At 37.8% G+C, this 17,729-nt stretch overlaps 4 protein-coding genes across 15 annotated transcripts in view; 3 read left to right on the top strand and 1 right to left on the bottom strand.

Moving 5' to 3' along the window:
• The window catches only part of LOC123961955 (inositol hexakisphosphate and diphosphoinositol-pentakisphosphate kinase 2-like), a 318,451-nt gene that overhangs the window by 271,080 nt on the left and 29,642 nt on the right, over positions 1-17,729 (bottom strand). The gene's annotated exons all lie outside the window — the stretch shown is intronic.
• lg22h12orf73 (linkage group 22 C12orf73 homolog) lies at positions 496-2,142 on the top strand. Its single transcript, XM_046037837.1, has 3 exons — positions 496-650; positions 909-1,022; positions 1,603-2,142. The coding sequence occupies exons 2-3, from the start codon at positions 915-917 to the stop codon at positions 1,717-1,719; spliced, it is 225 nt and encodes a 74-aa protein (XP_045893793.1). The 5' UTR covers positions 496-650; positions 909-914; the 3' UTR covers positions 1,720-2,142.
• samm50 (SAMM50 sorting and assembly machinery component) lies at positions 2,459-12,678 on the top strand. Of its 6 annotated transcripts, none has more exons than XM_046037798.1 (20): positions 2,459-2,612; positions 3,553-3,717; positions 3,972-4,062; positions 4,172-4,201; positions 5,126-5,215; positions 5,391-5,484; positions 6,670-6,780; positions 7,105-7,206; positions 7,298-7,385; positions 7,505-7,611; positions 7,794-7,924; positions 9,110-9,197; positions 9,555-9,683; positions 9,787-9,858; positions 9,962-10,048; positions 10,399-10,469; positions 11,378-11,445; positions 11,529-11,684; positions 11,861-12,002; positions 12,512-12,678. In XM_046037798.1, the coding sequence occupies exons 1-20, from the start codon at positions 2,510-2,512 to the stop codon at positions 12,555-12,557; spliced, it is 1,971 nt and encodes a 656-aa protein (XP_045893754.1). In that variant the 5' UTR covers positions 2,459-2,509; the 3' UTR covers positions 12,558-12,678. The 6 variants fall into 6 exon arrangements, with proteins under 6 accessions (XP_045893754.1, XP_045893755.1, XP_045893753.1 ...); XM_046037799.1 differs by having other exon boundaries at positions 5,126-5,221; positions 11,538-11,684; XM_046037797.1 differs by having other exon boundaries at positions 5,126-5,221.
• Positions 13,768-17,729, top strand: part of LOC123961976 (apoptosis inhibitor 5-like) — a 6,881-nt gene continuing 2,919 nt past the window's right edge. The window contains exons 1-4 of the mRNA XM_046037832.1: positions 13,768-14,084; positions 15,720-15,881; positions 16,062-16,155; positions 16,378-16,443. Coding sequence (XP_045893788.1) covers positions 14,013-14,084; positions 15,720-15,881; positions 16,062-16,155; positions 16,378-16,443 — 394 coding nt within the window. The 5' untranslated portion in view covers positions 13,768-14,012. The remainder of the gene's footprint in view (positions 14,085-15,719; positions 15,882-16,061; positions 16,156-16,377; positions 16,444-17,729) is intronic.

The raw sequence follows: 17,729 nt of genomic DNA, 5'->3' as shown, positions 1-17,729 counted from the left end.
TTTTATTTTATTTGTCCTAGTCTAATCTGTCTCTGCAATTTCTATGATTGCCTTGTCTCTTAATATATATCATTGTCTTGTTTTATTGTTAATATACATTGCCCTGTTCATCTGAACGTATTTAATAAAAGCAGTCAAAAAGAAATCCATATCTGAACCCTGTTATCTAGAGTAGTATTTACTTTTTTCCTCCAACTCCCCTAATGTAACTGTACTGGTGCAACAAAGTAAGTTCAAAAGACACATTATTACACAAATAGCGAGTTTAGCTGTTCACCAAAAAAGGCTAAAGTTAGATGAGCCTAACCTACGTCTCCAAGTAGCCTGGAAATAGTGGAATAGAAAGCATGTGGTTTTTTTTTAATTCAAGCTAGAGAAAAAAGAAAAAGAGAAAAAAAAGCAATTGCAATATGTTTACAAAAGCGGATCCCACAGCAAACGCACGAACAGGCGACGGTAAACTGAATCTTAACTTTTGGTCTCCGTAAATGTGGTCAGAGTAAGAGCTCTCTGCCCGTTTATAATTATCTCCGGGTTAGCGAAACAGCATGACCTACTTGTGTGTCCCAATGACAGGCAGTTGGGTTTAAAATGGTGAAAATTAGCTTCACGTTACGGTAATTTATTTAAGAGACAGTTAATTGTACAAGGTAAGGTCTAACGGGCGTCATTTCTTGTCAGTTTATGTCTGTCGCTCTGTCTCTGTTTTCTCTTCTTTAAAGTTTTAGCCCTAGTAACGTTAACTGTTACAGCTGTGCTAACAAACATTCACAGTGGCCTCTCTGTCACTGTATTTACTGTGTAGGTGGTTAGCAATCCTATACAGTCCATGTATAATATGTGTGTATGAATATATATTCCATTCAAATGGTGAACTAGCTAGTAATCTCTTCCTTCTCTTTTTCCAGGTGAAGATGCCAGCTGGTGTGTCTTGGCCCCGCTACCTGAGGATGTTTGGTGCCAGTGTACTGGCCATGTTTGCAGGAGCACAGGCTGTCCATCAGTACTACCTACCTGATCTGGTGAGGAACAGAACTGACCTTTTTCCACAGTCTGTTTTTTCTGTAGATGTTCTGGTTATGAAGACGTGTTGGGATGCATTGAAGTTATCATGATTATCATTTTCAGGCTTTTGAAAAGTTTGCAAAATCCAAAAGAATGTGCCACCAGTGATGTACATACCACTAGATGGTGTAGTGTATTGTCACTGTTATTACACATAGTCCTTTTTGACAGATAGCTTTTACTCAAAGATGGGCTTATGGTCATAGATATGTACGTTAGGGATAGACCAGTCAGTTTTTTAAAAACAATTTGCTTTCATTCATCCACTGCTGTGTGAGAATCATCTCCAAAAATACAAACACTAAAGTCAGACTGACTGTTGTTTCAGATTGCCTAAAGAAATTTTGTTACTGTAGAGTGTCACTGTAGATGCTGAAAATATGTTGATGTGACATTATGTTATCAACATTTGACCGGTTATACAATTAATTGGAATAATTGGGAATTAAAAGAAACTACGACATCACCCAAATAAACAGGCCATGTCTTTCAGTATATTTAACAGTACTTGCTTTTGTTGTTGTTGTTGTTTTTTAGAGTATACCAGATATCCCACCAAAGCCTGGGGAGCTGCAGACAGAACTCCTGGGCTACAAAGCCAGAGAAGAAGCTACTGCACTGCAGCATCTTAAAGCAGAACAAAAGGTGGACTGATGGGGAATAATACATCCTATTTTTGATGGACACTCATCCAAGCAAACTAAGTCCAATTTTGCCAACAGCTAGAGGCTTCCAAGTGCCTGGGAGAAAAGTAATTTCTGGAATAGGAGTGGAATAAAATGCTTCACTGTTGGCGTCTGGCTGCTCAGGATAATGATCTTATCTGGAACAAGGTCATTTGGTTTATACAACCATATGTATCCGTGTGTTGTTAATATATGTCGTCATCCTTTTTGAATGTGTTTGCATTTTTTAGACCAAGTGATGAAATATGTAAGAGAGTAATAGAACGCTTCATGAACACACGGTAACTGCTGAAGTCATTAAATAATTCTATTTTATTCAAAAGTACATCCTTTGATTGTTTTTGCCCCCTAGCAGAGAAAATGAAATTTGAAATAAAAATATCAAACTAAACTTTTGTTATTGCTTTAAAAAAAAATTGTTAACAATTTTGATTATTACTTCTTTAAAGTAATTTTATCAAGCTAGAATGCCAAAAAAAAAATCTAAAATTAAATAATTTGGGGTTTGGAGGCTGTTTGTCAGACAAAAGAAGCAACACCAAGACATTTTGTTGTTGTAAGTTTGACTTTACTTTTAGTTTTAGGTTAATGTTAGAGTTAGGGTTGCGGTTAGGCTCATAAAAGTGATATGGTCAGGATTATTTGTATTTGTGATGGACCACACAGGTAACGTTACGTGTGTTTGTTTGTGTTGACGCCTCAACCGTTCGTGTTGGCGTATCATAGCAACAAGCTCAAACAAAGGTGAAGTGGAAAAGATGGCGACGCAGAGAGAAAACGATGCTGCTGATTATCTCAAGAAACACAAAATTATCGAGCTCATGGACAACCTGACCAGCATGCTCTTCTTTTACAGACCTGGTTAGAGCTTATTTAGTCTCTGTTATACACACAGCCTAACACACTGTGCTGAAAAACGCTAGTTCTTTAGTAATAGCTTAATTAGTAAGCTAACGCTAGCTCAAATTGTATTAACGAAAGACCATAACAAGTTTTTGGTTAGCCTTCCAGTCACAAATGACCTTATCTAACTGTATCTGTGCTGGATTAGAGTTTCGTTCTTCTGACTTTCCCGGTGCCAGATGGAAAGAGGATGAAAAAAATGGAAATAGGAGTAAACATACATACCCAAGCATTAACTAAAAAAAACAAACTAAAATGTAATTTAACACCTACAGTTTTAACACAGCACAAACGTTGTCAACGTTATTCCTATGCTGGACATACCCAAGTGTATAAAGTTTATTTAAATATATTATCAGTTTTACATTGCTATATTTCTACTATTGTTTATTTTAGGTTTTATTCTGTTGAAATTGTTGTTCTGAATCCTAATATTTTGGTTACTGCAAACCTTCCCTAAAGTCAAGGGCGGATATTTCAGGTCACTGTTGGTGGGGACAAAAAGATATTTAAAATTAAAGTCGCTGAGGGTCTGGAAAAGGCAGGCATCGGACCAAACCGTGAGACACGTTTATTTGTAAAATAATAATAAACTCAATTTGCTACACAAAGACAGGAGAGAGAGTCTAGGACTGCAGGATTATCATAGGCCTAGCCCAATTCTTGATATTATGATTGCGGTTGTAATTTCAATTTAATAGCATTGCTATTATGCTAAATACATATTTTGTGTATGCCTATTCTTTAACTGGAGGTGGACATTAAGGATCAACTCCTGGCTGTCCAGTTTATTGAAATAATTTAAATTGTTAAATAATTTAACCTTTATTAGGCCACCATAAACACAGCATAGAAACCTTAACAGCAGTGATTTATTGTGATTGATTTGTTCTTTCAGAGAATCCCAGAGAGTTCCTTATTGAGCAACTGGAACAGCTGAAGATTTCTCAGCAGAGTGGTATGAGAGGGCCGAATCTGTTCAACAACGCCAACTTGAATGCAGTGTTTGGGATACTGGACCCCGCTAACCAAAAATACATCACTTTTGCCCAATACAAGCAGGGTGAGCATAGGACATGGACACTATTAGGCTTTCTTGGGCAGAGAGATTGACACTGTACACACTCTCAATATAATTAAATACACAATCATTATTTATATTAGTAACATAATACCAAGGTCACCAACCAAAATAATAAGCTATATTTTAATGCATTTACTTGTCAGGTATTCAGTCTTTTTGTATTATAACCAATAATTATGCTTATAAGACACTGTGGACTAAAACAAATACTCAGAGAGGCTTTTTCCCCACAGCTCTGACCACACTGGGCATAAAAGACATTAATGAGTGTCCTGAAGGTGTAAATGAAGACAGAATATCCCATGAGACTTTCAAAACAGAAGCGTAAGAGTAGCTTGTACAATCTAAACAGCATGACAAAGATAATATTCAGTAGCATTTACAAAATTCACCATATTATAAAGGTAATTTTTGTCTTGCTTTGTTGTTACAGGATGCAAGGCCTGCAGAGATGCTCAGCAACGTATGAATAACTGTGAACTTATATATAGATATAACGTTTGGATGTTGTCATTTGGACTTGGCTTTATCTGTAGCTGTGTTTTATAAAATGAGCACATTTTATATAATTATTGTTATTAAACTGCTAATGTTAACATGTATTCTGATTCATGTAGTTTCATTTCCATTCAAGCATTCACCACTTTGTAGAATAAAGTCAACATTTGCATGTTGTTGTGGGATTTATTCTAAAACCTGGAGGCTGTTAATTGAGAGCTCTCGGAGAAGTACAACAGGTTTCACATCCTAAGTCTACGTCCTAGCTCTACATCGCAGTTCTGAATGATGTTTTTCCCTTTCTATTATTTATTGAAATTAAACAAAAAAAAAATTTAATCTCACACTATTGGTCAGTTTAATAAGGTCCCTTACATAGAAGATACTGTACATTTGACATGTTTTCACCATACTTTTGTTTACTCTTCAGCATGACCTTGGCCTGAAACATAAAATCTGATTATGAACATAGTGTAGTGTATAATAATGATTACTCTTAAAACAACAATTTTTTCTACAATAAACTGCCTGTAGTAATAAATGACATAATCTCTGACAGTAATGATCTCTATCTCTTTAAGCTCTTTATTTTATTTGATTCAAAGTTTTTTAAACAATAAACATATTATTATTATTATTAGTAGTAGCTGTATTCATTGGTAATACATTTAATAATGATATGATATATTATAGTTTAATATTTTATAAAATAATAACATTCATAGTAGGCTATTAGTACTAGTCTGTCTGCTATGTAGCAGAATGGAGTTAGTTAATTTCACTCTATAACTCGCTATATTGTGACAATAAACCTACCTACCTACCTATCTAGAATACTTTTTCTTGAACATAATTAAAAACATTTTTCTTTTTTCCCCTCATTTTGCAGCGCTGTTGTGTTGAACGCGCAGCAACAGAGGGCGTGGCCAGGAAGTGACATGGCCGCCTCCTTATACAGAGCATCTTCGACTTTCTCCGGGTACTTGTAAGGTTACGTTCGTCAGTCTTTTATTCACGCAAAGTTTCGCCCATTTTTATTGTGACAGCGCCCTGTGGAGCTTAGCATGGGCACCGTCCATGCCAGGGTAAGGATAAGTCCGGTAAACGTGTTTGCTAAGTTAGATTTTGACCTCTTTATATGTTTATTTCGGCAGTTGTGGTGAAGGGAAAGGCCCATACTGTACATTCAACAAGGCTCAGACATTCAGCTCTGTGACAAGACACTGCACTACCTCTCTACTAAACCAGGCAATCAAGTTTTAACTTAACAATTAAACGTAAAGAGTCTGTCTGCTGCGTGTTTTCACACAAATTGACAGCATGAGAGATGCTAAGTTAGCTGTTTCTCCACTGACTGACAGCATGTGCTTTCTACACTCTTAGTGTTTTTTTTTTATAACATTTTACTTACTTGTTAGTCTTATCCATTTGTTCTGTACATATTTTAAAAACACAAACGTTATATATATTAAATTCAGTTCAATTAAGGAAGTTTTATTGGCATCGATATTTATGTTAAACAATGTTGCCAAAGCAATTTTTTGAATCTAACAAGAATTAATGCAATCACGGCCCCTCAGTTATATTTGACACATTCAGTATATACCTTTTTAAATTAATAAAGAAACGTCATATGAGAAAATTAAACTTGTAGTTAAAGGCTTGCAGTCAAATCAAAATATAACTAGAATTCATCTATATGTTTTTGTTAGCCAAATAAGTAGGTGATTAGTAGTAGTTTTCCATTTCCCCTGCACATTTCCCATTTGCTTAGTGCATTTATGAAATGAGTGTGTCACCAGTCAAACACTAAAAAATTTAAATGTAAATCTCCTTGCATTATGCTGTAGTGTAGATCTGACACAATTAATCGATTGGCTAAAAATTAGTCAGCAACTGTTTTATTTATCGATAAATCTTTTAGTCTTTTTTACAAGCAAAAATGTCAATCCCTCTCTGGTTCCAGCTTCTCCAATGTGATGATTTGCTGCTTTTATATGTTTTATATCTTTGTTAGCTTAATATCTTTGGACTTTGGTCTGTTCGACGGACGTGTGAAGAAGTCATCTTTCACTGTGGGAAACAGTGATAGATACTTTTCAGACCAAATGATTAATCAAGAAAATGGTCAGTAGATCAAGCAATAATAAGATATTCAACTTTTAAATATCCAACATGTATAATCTGTGTGTATTTATAGAATGTAAACTCCTTTTCTTGTCATTATAAACCCTTAAAATGTCAAGAAATATTTCCAAGGACATGACCTCAGTGGTACCTACAGCCCTGATCTTGTAGACCCGTATTTAACATATTTTGATTCAACACTCTATTTTTTGCATTTGATTGGTAAAATACAGTATGACCTCTGATTGCGAATATAATTAATATAATATAATTAAAAAATGTTCCCCCTCATATTTTGCGTTGCAGAGCCTGGATCCTCTGCCCATGCGAGGGCCAGAGCTAGGAGTTCAAGCTGACGACATCGAGGCTCCAGAGACTGAGCTGGAGCCAAAGCATGAAGTTCTTGAAAACAAGGATGTAAGATTTGTTTTGTTCCAGACCTTAATTACACCAGACTGCCTCAATAGGATTCTCACATTGCCAGACCTGCCTCCACATTATGTTTGTGCGTTGCCAGCGTAGGAGTCAGGCATTGCTTGCCTCATGTCCATGCCACAGTTTATTAGAAAATAGCCACTTCTAAAAAAAAATGTATAATGGCTGTAAATTAAATTATTTAATCTGTATCTAAAACACAACCAGGCCAGCAGCTTTAGTGGACTTAAATAATTTAATAGATTTATTTGTGACATGAATATACTGTGTTTTGTTTAGGATGTTTTTAATGTTCTTAATTTTCAGGTTGTGGTTCAACGAGTGCACATAGATGGGCTTGGAAGAACCAAGGAGGACCTGTTGACTTATGAAATCGCAGGAGTTTTCCAGGCAAAGAACTTGATTGATGTAGGTGCATGTTAAAACAGCTGCACTAATTAATGCTTGTTCAATTTATGCTTGTGAGTAGCACCAACACATGGTTCAATTTGTTGTGCAGGTGATGCGAAAATCCCATGAAGCCCGACAGAAGCTGCTGCGTCTCGGTATCTTCAGAAAAGTTGAAGTTGTTATTGACACCTCACGAGGTACTGTCAATCACACATACATTTCCAAATTAATGAACAAATGACAAACCTAGATCATGACAGGAGATACCCCTCTCATTGTTTTAACATAAAATCATTTTGATGTTTGTTTTCTTTAGGTGAAAATGCTCTTCCCAACGGCCTCGACGTGACGTTTGAAGTCACTGAGCTGAGACGTATGACAGGCAGCTACAACACCATGGTCGGAAACAATGAGGGAAGCATGGTGAGCACTGTGATGGCTCATGTCACCAGATACTTTCTGAAAGACCACATACTGTTTTGGATTCAATCATTGCGTCACACTGCGCTGGCCTTAATACACTTGTTTACCAATTTCAGTTATTAATTTGGTTGCCTCTAAATACAGAATGGAAACCCTAATCACCTCACCCGCTTTAATTTCAGGTACTGGGCCTGAAGTTACCCAATGTATTGGGTCGGGCAGAGAAACTGACCTTCCAGTTCTCCTACGGGACCAAAGAGACATCCTACGGCCTGTCCTTCTTCAAACCCCAACCAGGACACTTTGAACGCAAGTAAGATATGAACAACTTCATAAAATAAATTATTTTTTTGGGCCTTATCACCTTGATACATAGTATGTATGTATGTTTACTGTATGTGCAGGAAGGCTTTTTCTTTTGCTATAAGTTATGCAGTTCATATTACTGCATCATTTAATGGTGGTTGAGGTCACTTTCCTGGTACTTGAGCTATTCATAGTTTTTACGTGACGTCACACTCCAATGAAAAAGCTCCCTTGGAGAGCAAAAAGACGTTAATTTCCATTGCCTGCCAACCAATATGCAAGTGATACACTGTTACTTTGAGTTTGTTACTTTTTGTGTTGCCAAAATGATGGATGGTTGTTGTGATTTCGGATTTACTAATCGAGGAGACGAGCCTGAGCTGTGTTAGGTGAGGGATTCCCCAGAAGGTAAAAGTAAAAATTACCGCAGTCGAGCAGCGGCAGGGACCTGTTGGTTTTTAATGCTAGAAATGCAGCAGCGGATGCTGTAACGTTATATGGATCAGATATGCCCAATACTTGCAGTTTGTGTTCATGTCTTTCTTTTTCTTAAGTTGAAAGATGATCCAAATAAAATTTGATTGCTTTTGCGGCATCTCTGCGGGGGAGTTGCGGTGTGAGCCACTTTGTTGGTCCGTGTTTTGCCCTCCAGGTCAACGCGCATGTCACATGACTGAAAACTATGAATAGATTTGGGTCCATCATGCACTAGGGCTGGACAATATGGCCAAAAATGGTATCACGATAAAAAGTTTCATATCTTTCGATATTGTAACACCATGATGGTGGAACGAACTAACAAGAAGCTCTTGAAAACTCACCACTTCTGAACACCTCTAATCCATAACCTCTAACATGCACTTCCTGTGCTATTCGTCCTCTCTCTCCTTACACCTTGCTTGTCTTAATTGCACTGTTTTTGTTAACTCTTATTGCTTCCACTAGGTATCTATCCCATTGAGGCCTTATGTGTTTATAGCTCTTACAAGTATTATTGCTGCTCTTGCTGATATCTGTTGTTACTCATAGATCTCTTACTTTACTGATGCTTGTATGTTGTTTGTCAAATATAAGTTGCTTTGGATTAAAGTGTCTGCCAGATGAGTAAATTTAAATGTATATGGATATATTTTGTAATCACAAAGGGATCCTATTAAAGTATTGACATTGTTAATTTCTTTTTCACTTTCAGCATCTCACTGAACATCTACAAAGTAACAGGTCAGTTTCCATGGAGTTCCCTGAGGGAGACGGATCGAGGCATCTCTGCAGAACTGAGCGTAAATACTGGTTTCTATTGTTTTCTCACATTTTGTGCAATTAAAATTGTGGTTCTGATTCTCTTGCTTCCGTGCTCATTGAGGAAGTGAAACGAGCTGAAAAGAATCTCTTGTTGACCATAAAGTCCAGTTTGGACTTTGTTTTAGACCATCTGTTTTGCACTAACATTTACTTGTCATATATGGATGGATTATGAAATAGGCCTTGACAGACTTTCACAGAGCCATTATTTTTCCTGTGTTTTAAGGACAGTTACTATGTTTCAAACAATGTATACTGTATGCTCATTTACTGCAAGATATCTGTACAAACAAAAGAAATAAACTTATGTCTTACTATCAATTTACCACCCACAGTTCCCTGTCTGGAAGACCAGCCAAACACTGAAGTGGGAGGGAGTGTGGAGAGAGCTGGGATGTCTGGCTCGCACTGCCTCATTTGCCGTCCGGGAGGAGAGTGGCCATTCCCTCAAGTCCTCACTTTCAGTATTTGTCTTCTATTTTAAATTGAAGATTTGACTATAGCCTGTATGATACAGTAGATGTGAAGTTTTTATTGGCTGCCGAACGGTGCCATTTTGTTTTTCAGCATGCTATGGTCATCGACACCAGAAACTCGTCCATCCTTCCCAGGAAAGGTGGCCTTCTGAAGATCCATCAGGTTAGTTGTGTAACACTAAATCAGAGATTTTTTAAAATGCTTTATGAAAACAACATGACTGATGTGGTACACCAGGTTGACTGTTTGTGTTATGGTGGTGTAGGAACTTGCTGGTTACACTGGGGGCGATGCCAGTTTCCTGAAAGAGGACTTTGAGATTCAGCTCAACAAAACACTCTTCTGGGACTCAGTGAGATTCTACATTTTATATTTCAGCTGTTTAACAAACTCTCATCTAAAGGCACTTAATGCAGTTTAACTTTAAGCTGTTTTACTTGGCCATGTATAACTGACAGGATATAGAAGTGTTAGATTTATTACATTAATGTACAATACTGTATCATAGTTTATTGCTAGGTAAAGAATTCAAGTAATACACCCAGGCTTTTGTGAGAATGGTCTGTTAAATTAACCAAATGACCAACAGATTAATTTCCAAAAACCTTGGTGTAGTCTGTCTTTTTATGTTAAAAAAACCCAACAACTTTACATACTTCTTTAGTTTGTTACTTCTGTCATTCTGTGTACACACTCTTCCAGGTCCTTTCTGCCTCATTGTGGGGTGGTTTGCTCCTACCCATCGGTGACAGGCCAACAAGCATAGCAGACAGGTACAGAAATAGAGAAACCGTGTTTTTTTGAAGTCAGAGAAAAAAGAGACAATTTGAGCCCTGTTTTTTTTTTTTTTTGTATTTATTTTGTGCTTATACTTGTTCACAATTCCTCAAATTGGCACTAATGTTGTAGTCAAGACCGTCCAAACCGAGACCAAGACAAGACCAAGACTTTTAGGGGCTGAGACCAAATCGAGAGCGAGAGCGAGTCAAGACCAAGACCAGTTCCCCACATTACATGACACACAATAAAATGTGGAACGAGATGATAGGTACTTCTCAAATTGATCTGAAAGATCCACATTCCTATTAAAACACCCACATACAAAAACTAAGAGCTGAAATCAACGAAGCATCTTTATTCAACACTTTTTTTCCAATGCTTACCATTGCGGGAGGGGTGACACTCATAACAACACATTTTTAATTAGGGTTATTGGTTGCATTTGTAGCAATACATTTTACATCCACGTTGGGATGTTAACAAATTAATCACACAATGCAAAAGCAATTTATTGATTTTCCAAAAGTTATGGTCTTGACTAGTCTTGAAATAATACCCGAGTCCGAGACCAAGACAAGACTGAGTACAAATATGGTTGCGTCCGAGACGAGACCAAAACCGGTCTTGATTTTCTTGATTTTTAGGCTGGTTCTGGAGTTGAAAAGTGTCTTTTTCTATGATTTCTAAGTGGATTTCTGGATGTTCAGAGTACATTTTATTAGTTGTTTTCAGAACACCGGCATGTACTTTTCCCTTTCACCTTACAGTGTGAAACCTCTGAACTAGACCAACTGTAGCCATAAAACTAAGTTAAATTAAAAAACTTTAGGCTTCTTTTGTATTCAAAGAAAACTTATAACTGTATTATGTCTTGTTTTGTGTTTCTTTGTCGACATCCTAGGTTCTATCTAGGCGGCCCCACCAGTATCAGGGGATTCAGTATGTACAGTATGGGCCCACAGAGTGAAGGTGAGACATTAACTTGGCTGAGTTTCTTGGTAACCAGAGTGAAGTTTGATGGTTAAGTGAAGGGTTGTGTGCTGGTATTACTGGTATGGCAGGTGACTACCTGGGAGGAGAGGGCTACTGGGCTGGAGGCCTCCACCTCTACACCCCTCTACCCTTCAGACCAGGCAAGGGGGGCTTTGGTGACCTCTTCAGAACACACTTCTTCCTCAATGCCGGAAACCTTTGTAACCTTAACTATGGTAAGTAGTCGGAATCAATGTAGTGTCAGTTAAAGGTTTATGTTTAACGCACCAGACTTCGACATTTATGACTGAATTCATTAAATAGGATTGGGTGAATTTGAATTTTTACTCGCATCTAGTTCAGGTTTGGACAGGGGTTAGCCTTGATGTGTTATGTGTTTGTTTTTACTCAGGTGAGGGGCCACAAGCACATTTGAGGAAACTGGCGGAATGCATCCGTTGGTCATATGGACTGGGCATTGTGCTGCGTTTGGGGAACATTGCCAGGCTGGAGCTGAATTACTGCATTCCCATGGGAGTCCAGAGTGGAGACAGGTAGGGCTGGTTATGTTTGCTAATCGCAGGTATGAGGATTTTTAATTTAAGGCAGATTTACTTGAAAGACATTTAAGGCACACTGGGTAAACATAATTTCCAATACCCCCCAGCAAACAGACAATGAATGATGAATTAAAGACTAGCATAGACTAAACAGTCACATTGAAACTGCCTGTCTAGGTCAGTCTCTAAAACTTTTGCAGTGTAAGTCTCAAATCGGTTTACATGTGTGAAATATTAAGGGCTTATTAAACCAATTACAGTAAATATTGAGCAATGTCAAAACCTTGCTCTATCAAAGTTGGGAGCACGTTCTTTCACAAACAAGCACTTTTTCTGTACAGTCATGTAGATGCACATGAGAACATTACATACTGTACACATGATAAGAGCACTCTTTGAAGAGACATACGTCCCATGTCTATTGTCTTTACCATGTGCTGGAAATAACCTGATTTTTTTGTTTTGATCTTGATTTCAACCAATTTTTATTGCGGTCCTTGCAGGATATGTGATGGGGTCCAGTTTGGAGCAGGAATAAGATTCTTGTGAAACCACATTTCTTGAATCTTGGATCAAAATTTTATGCCAGAAACATTTTATTTGGAGCGGAAATTGCTTGTACAGAATTGTTGTTGTGGGGAATTAGTTCAATAAAAGTGTTTGCACTGACTTTCAGTTTTGATGCATATTTTCTCGCTGTCAGAGGTCAAATACAGTGTTCAGAGTTTACACGGGTCACATTACTGTGTATAACAAACAATATGTCAGATGAAGGTGAAGAAATTACTAAACAGACCATCTCCCATGAACCTCAGCCTGCCCCAAGATGGACCTATAGTTATAAATATAGTACATAAAATAAAAAAGGGACTCAACGCATCTTATTTTATTTCCCTCAAACATGACTGATTTTACTGCGCACCACTTAAGCGCACACTAGTGGTCACATGTGTTGTTACTCTGCATGGTCGGTTAAACCTGCGCGTGCAGACCAGACATTTTAGATAGAAATACATAAAACAATATGTAGAGTTCAAATGATGAGCATTGCAGTTATATTTTTGTGGGTACCACCACATATTGTCATCAAAGGAAATGAAATAGCAGATAAGGTTGTAAAAGGAGACCAAAAAAATACATTGATGTGGCAGTTAGCATCAGTAGAACAGAGATCAAGAGCATAACTACTGAAACTGAAGAAAATATGGCAAAAGCAATGAGAGGAAGAGAGGAAAGGACGGTGGTTTTAAAAAATTCTGACGAAACTGGGAGAAATGAGATGTGCAAGAAGGAACAGAAGAGATGATACAATCATATTAAGACTTAGATTTGGACACACTGGACTAAACAGCACTTTATTCAAAATAGGTAATAATAACACAGGCGGCTGTGACTAACAAGTGACAGTAGAACATGTACGCTATCAGCCGTATGATGAAAAAAGAAGGTAACTGATTCAGAACTTCAGAATGACAAAAAACATTACTAGATATTAATAGATATTCTTAGAAAGAACTCCAGAGATGAGTGCAATCGAATTGTTTTTCATTATCTTAGAGTAATCAAGATGACTGAGAGAATATGAGTTTTTTTGTTTTGTTTGGTTGGCTTTTATTTTGTTTTGTTTATTTACCAGTCATTTTTTCTGATCGACACCCCGTACCAGTTGGTGGCGGTAATGCACCAATTCGTTGTTTGCCAACCGCCAATTAAATTTCATAAAGAAAGGGAAGAAGAAGAACCTGCGCATGCACGGTACTCATTGTTCCGTAGCATTTTAGCCACCACACCAGAGATTGCGGGAAGACAGACGGTGGGGGGTGTTCATTCACGGGCTTCTCGAAATTTCAGCTCCACGTCCCCTTTACCAGAGAACATATTTTCCGATAATAGGGCGTTGTTTGGGCTGCAGTCGTCCAAAACGGAGCAATCGCAACCCGAGAGGGGTTTTCTTCTACGATTTTCTCGTCGTTGTTATCTGTGAGCGGCAGGCGACGCACGCTGATGGCGGTCACTATCGAGGATCTCTATCGGAGCTACGGGATCCTTGCTGATGCCAAGGACAACCTCAGCCAGGTAAATAAAGCCCAGTTTGGTCGCGTCTCAACGCAGTTGAACCGAGAGTTTAGTTGATTTGTCGCAGTACTTATTTTACTTCCACTGTGTTAACTTTGTTGAGTTACGCTACATAACATTGTGTGCATGCTAGGCTAGCTGTAGCTAGCTAACGTAACGTAGTGACCAATGTAAATGGCCTCGACATAGCGACCCTTAAATATAGACGGTAACGTTACTAACTCGACATTTATTACTTTCAAGTAAACCAGCCGGTTATAAACTTACTATTTAAACCCATTATCTTTCAAACTAAAATCAGGGCAACTAGATTAAGCCTAGCTAGGTTGTGAACTCAAATCTACCGCAGTAACGTTAACGTTACTTCTCATTTAAGATAATGTTTCTCTGGAAGCTTTTGGAGCTTTGCTTCACATTTGGAAAAATAATTTACTTTACCTCAAATATGAGTTTAATTCATCGCACATACTTGACGTTTACAGGTTAGTGAACCTGCAGAGTTTTGTAAGTGGAGGTATACCCTATATCACGTGCACATCGCTTTAATTGTTTATTTGAACTCCTAAATTACTTTATTCCCGAGGTATTTACCTCACGCGCTAGTAATAGCTCTTCTTACTATTATCTATTGTTACTTGGAGATCTCTTATTGTATTGATGCTTGTCTGTTGTTCCTGAAATGTAAGCCACATAACACATGCCAATTGAATAGATGTATTATGTAACTGACATAAATGTGAAAATAGTCTTTGTCAATCGGAAACTTTCAAACACCTTCTCCGTTGTCCTTTTGCGATATATTCTAACGTTACTAAATAAACGGACCACAATAGGACATAACGCAACTGTTTTCACAGTCTAAGGAGTACTCCCCTTTATTAAAAAATAATGTTTATTTGTTAAAAAAAATTGAGTGTCCTCATTGTGACCTCAAAGTGGCTAGTTTCAAGGCATTCCCACTAGGGCTGGACAATAAAACAATAACTAATTATCGCAATATAATTTTTTTTTTCAATAACAATATAACAAATGTTCAATAAATGTTTGATTTTATTCACTTGAATCATACACTAATTAGGACTTTTTTTTTTTTTTTTTTAATTAAGATTTTTATTTTGTTTAGGAAAAAGGACTGATAAAAGCTTTTACGTAATTTACTCATGCATATTTGTTGACAAAGATTTTATCATAATTGTTTTGAATGTTCTACCTCAGATTTGTGAACAACTGTTTGGCCTCAAGGTTTGACCATAAAGAAGATTTAACCATCAGGTCCCTTCAACTTTCACTGATGAGCAAAAATCATCCTTTAAACTTGAAACAAATAATGATTTGATATTTATTGTGATAATTATCGAAAGAGATGAAACTTTTTATCGTGATAACATTTTTTTCCCCATATCGTCCAGCCCTAATTCCCACGTTACTGTAGTAAACATGCCTGTAATACCCAGGTACACTCAGTGTTCAGGCACTGTTAAAATTTACAGCTGTCCCAGTGAGCATTGAACCAAAGTCACTTTCAATCTGGAACCCACACCATATTATGTAATGTGTGGTTCAGCAAGAATAATAACTTGATGCTGCTGTTATATCTTGCACATCTTTATTATTGTAATCTTTCTTACTCTGCAGCACAAAGATGCCTACCAAGTAATCTTGGATGGTGTGAAGGGTGGCCCTAAGGAGAAGCGCCTGGCTGCGCAGTTTATTCCCAAGTTCTTCAGCAGCTTTCCGGAACTGGCCGATGCAGCCATTAATGCTCAGCTTGATCTCTGTGAAGATGAGGATGTGTCGGTGAGTATTAAAGGACACAGGTGTGCAAGGGTGCCTTATGGTCTCTGTGGCAGGTACAGACTTTGTCTTGTTCACTGACAAAGCTCACTCACCCTCCGTTGACTGTATAGTTTCACAATGGTCATTTTTATTCCATTCTAATAACTCCCTGTGTGTGTATGTGCACTTGTCTTTGTCCAGATTCGACGACAGGCAATCAAGGAGCTCCCACGGTTTGCAACTGGCGAGAACATCCTCAGAGTTGCAGATATTCTCACCCAGCTCCTTCAGACAGGTATTTGTTGCCTCAAGTTGACCACTTAAGACTTTAATATCCTTTTGAGGTCCTGAATTTGTTTTTACAAACAGACAGGGGTGGTTTACTAGTGTTTACTTCAACCACAGCTATGGTCCATTGTTAATGTTGTAATTTGTTTTTCAGTCAGTATAATTGCCTGGATATCAGATTTGCTGATTTAAGAATGACTACTGAAGAATCAAATCTTTTCACTTTCAGATGATACAGCAGAGTTCAACCAAGTGAATGCAGCACTTGTTTCTATCTTCAAGATGGATGCTAAGGGTAAGTGTTGCTTCCCCCTACTCTTCAGCCAAATTATGCCCTTGGATGCTTTTTAATTATTCAGCCAAGTTCAGAGCTTTGCTGGAAGAGGACACTGAGAAAAGGAGGGTATTGAGAGGTTTATCCCAGAGGGAGATTTCTTTGTCCTTGTTGAGGGTTAGTTGTTACTGGTGTTGTGTTTTTATTTACGTCTGTGTGACTGGCCATGTGAAACACAGGATGTTATTGGGCCTATTTTAAGTGGCTGTCCACTGGACATTCTTTTATACAGATACCTGGGTGAATTGCCCCTGCATCCTCATTCATCCACCACAGCCAGTAGATCTGAATGAGTTAGAATTTCATATAATAGTATACTTATTTTTTTTTTTTTTACCACTTTTTGAGTATTAAAACCAGCAGCTATAGCTTTTCATTTTGTGGGTTGTTTTTTAAAATTGAATCCTTGTGCAAGCAAAAGGCTGTAATATTGCTCTCTAATTTGTTAATCAGGGTACCCGCGGGGTCTTAAAAGTATTAAAGTTTTAAATTTCATATTCCAAAAATAAGGCCTTAAAAGTCTTATATTTCATTACCAAAGTATTAATTTTCCTTTACCAAGGTCCTAAATATTTTCTTGTCCTTTCGTAGGATGTAAATAATGTTGTAATGTCATAAATAAATACTTTGTGTGAGACTTCATAATATACTCCATTTGGTGCGACTCTGATGTTATACGGCAGTACAGGTAACGTTACTGTTTACATCTGTGTTCAGCTTTATGCTCTGTACTGTGAAGTGTTCCCGGTGCACGAGCTCTGGCATTCAGCTCTGCGCGAATCAGTCAGTTAGGTTAAAAAAAGAAAAGTCTCTGATGTGCTAATAACGTTAGCTTGACGTCTCAGAATGGGCAAGTGTGAATGGAAACATCAAACTAACGCACATCAAACTTGAGTCACCCAGATGCGCCGATCACGGCAACGAGGGGAAAAATAAACCGGACCCCAACTCCTTATCCCCGCTGCTTTCAAGCCAATACTAGATAAATATTTCAAGCAGTCTTTAGATGAAATATTGAAAAAGCCACAGCACTGAGACTGCCCTGCTTAAAGTCACCAATGACCTTTTAATGTCTGCTGATGAAGGTATGTGCTCAGTCCTGGTACTCCTGGACCTTAGCGCTGCTTTTGACACCACTGATCACAACATCATGTTAGACAGACTGAGGCACTGGGTGGGGATCTCTGGTACTGCTCTAGAATGGTTTTCATCCTACCTGTCAAATAGGAAGTTTTGCGTGTCTGTAA

The sequence above is a fragment of the Micropterus dolomieu genome, linkage group LG22, assembly GCF_021292245.1.
Source record: "Micropterus dolomieu isolate WLL.071019.BEF.003 ecotype Adirondacks linkage group LG22, ASM2129224v1, whole genome shotgun sequence".
Lineage (NCBI taxonomy): Eukaryota > Metazoa > Chordata > Actinopteri > Centrarchiformes > Centrarchidae > Micropterus > Micropterus dolomieu.
The sequence above is the reverse complement of the archived record's forward strand: the minus strand, read 5'-3'. Positions and strand labels throughout refer to the sequence as shown.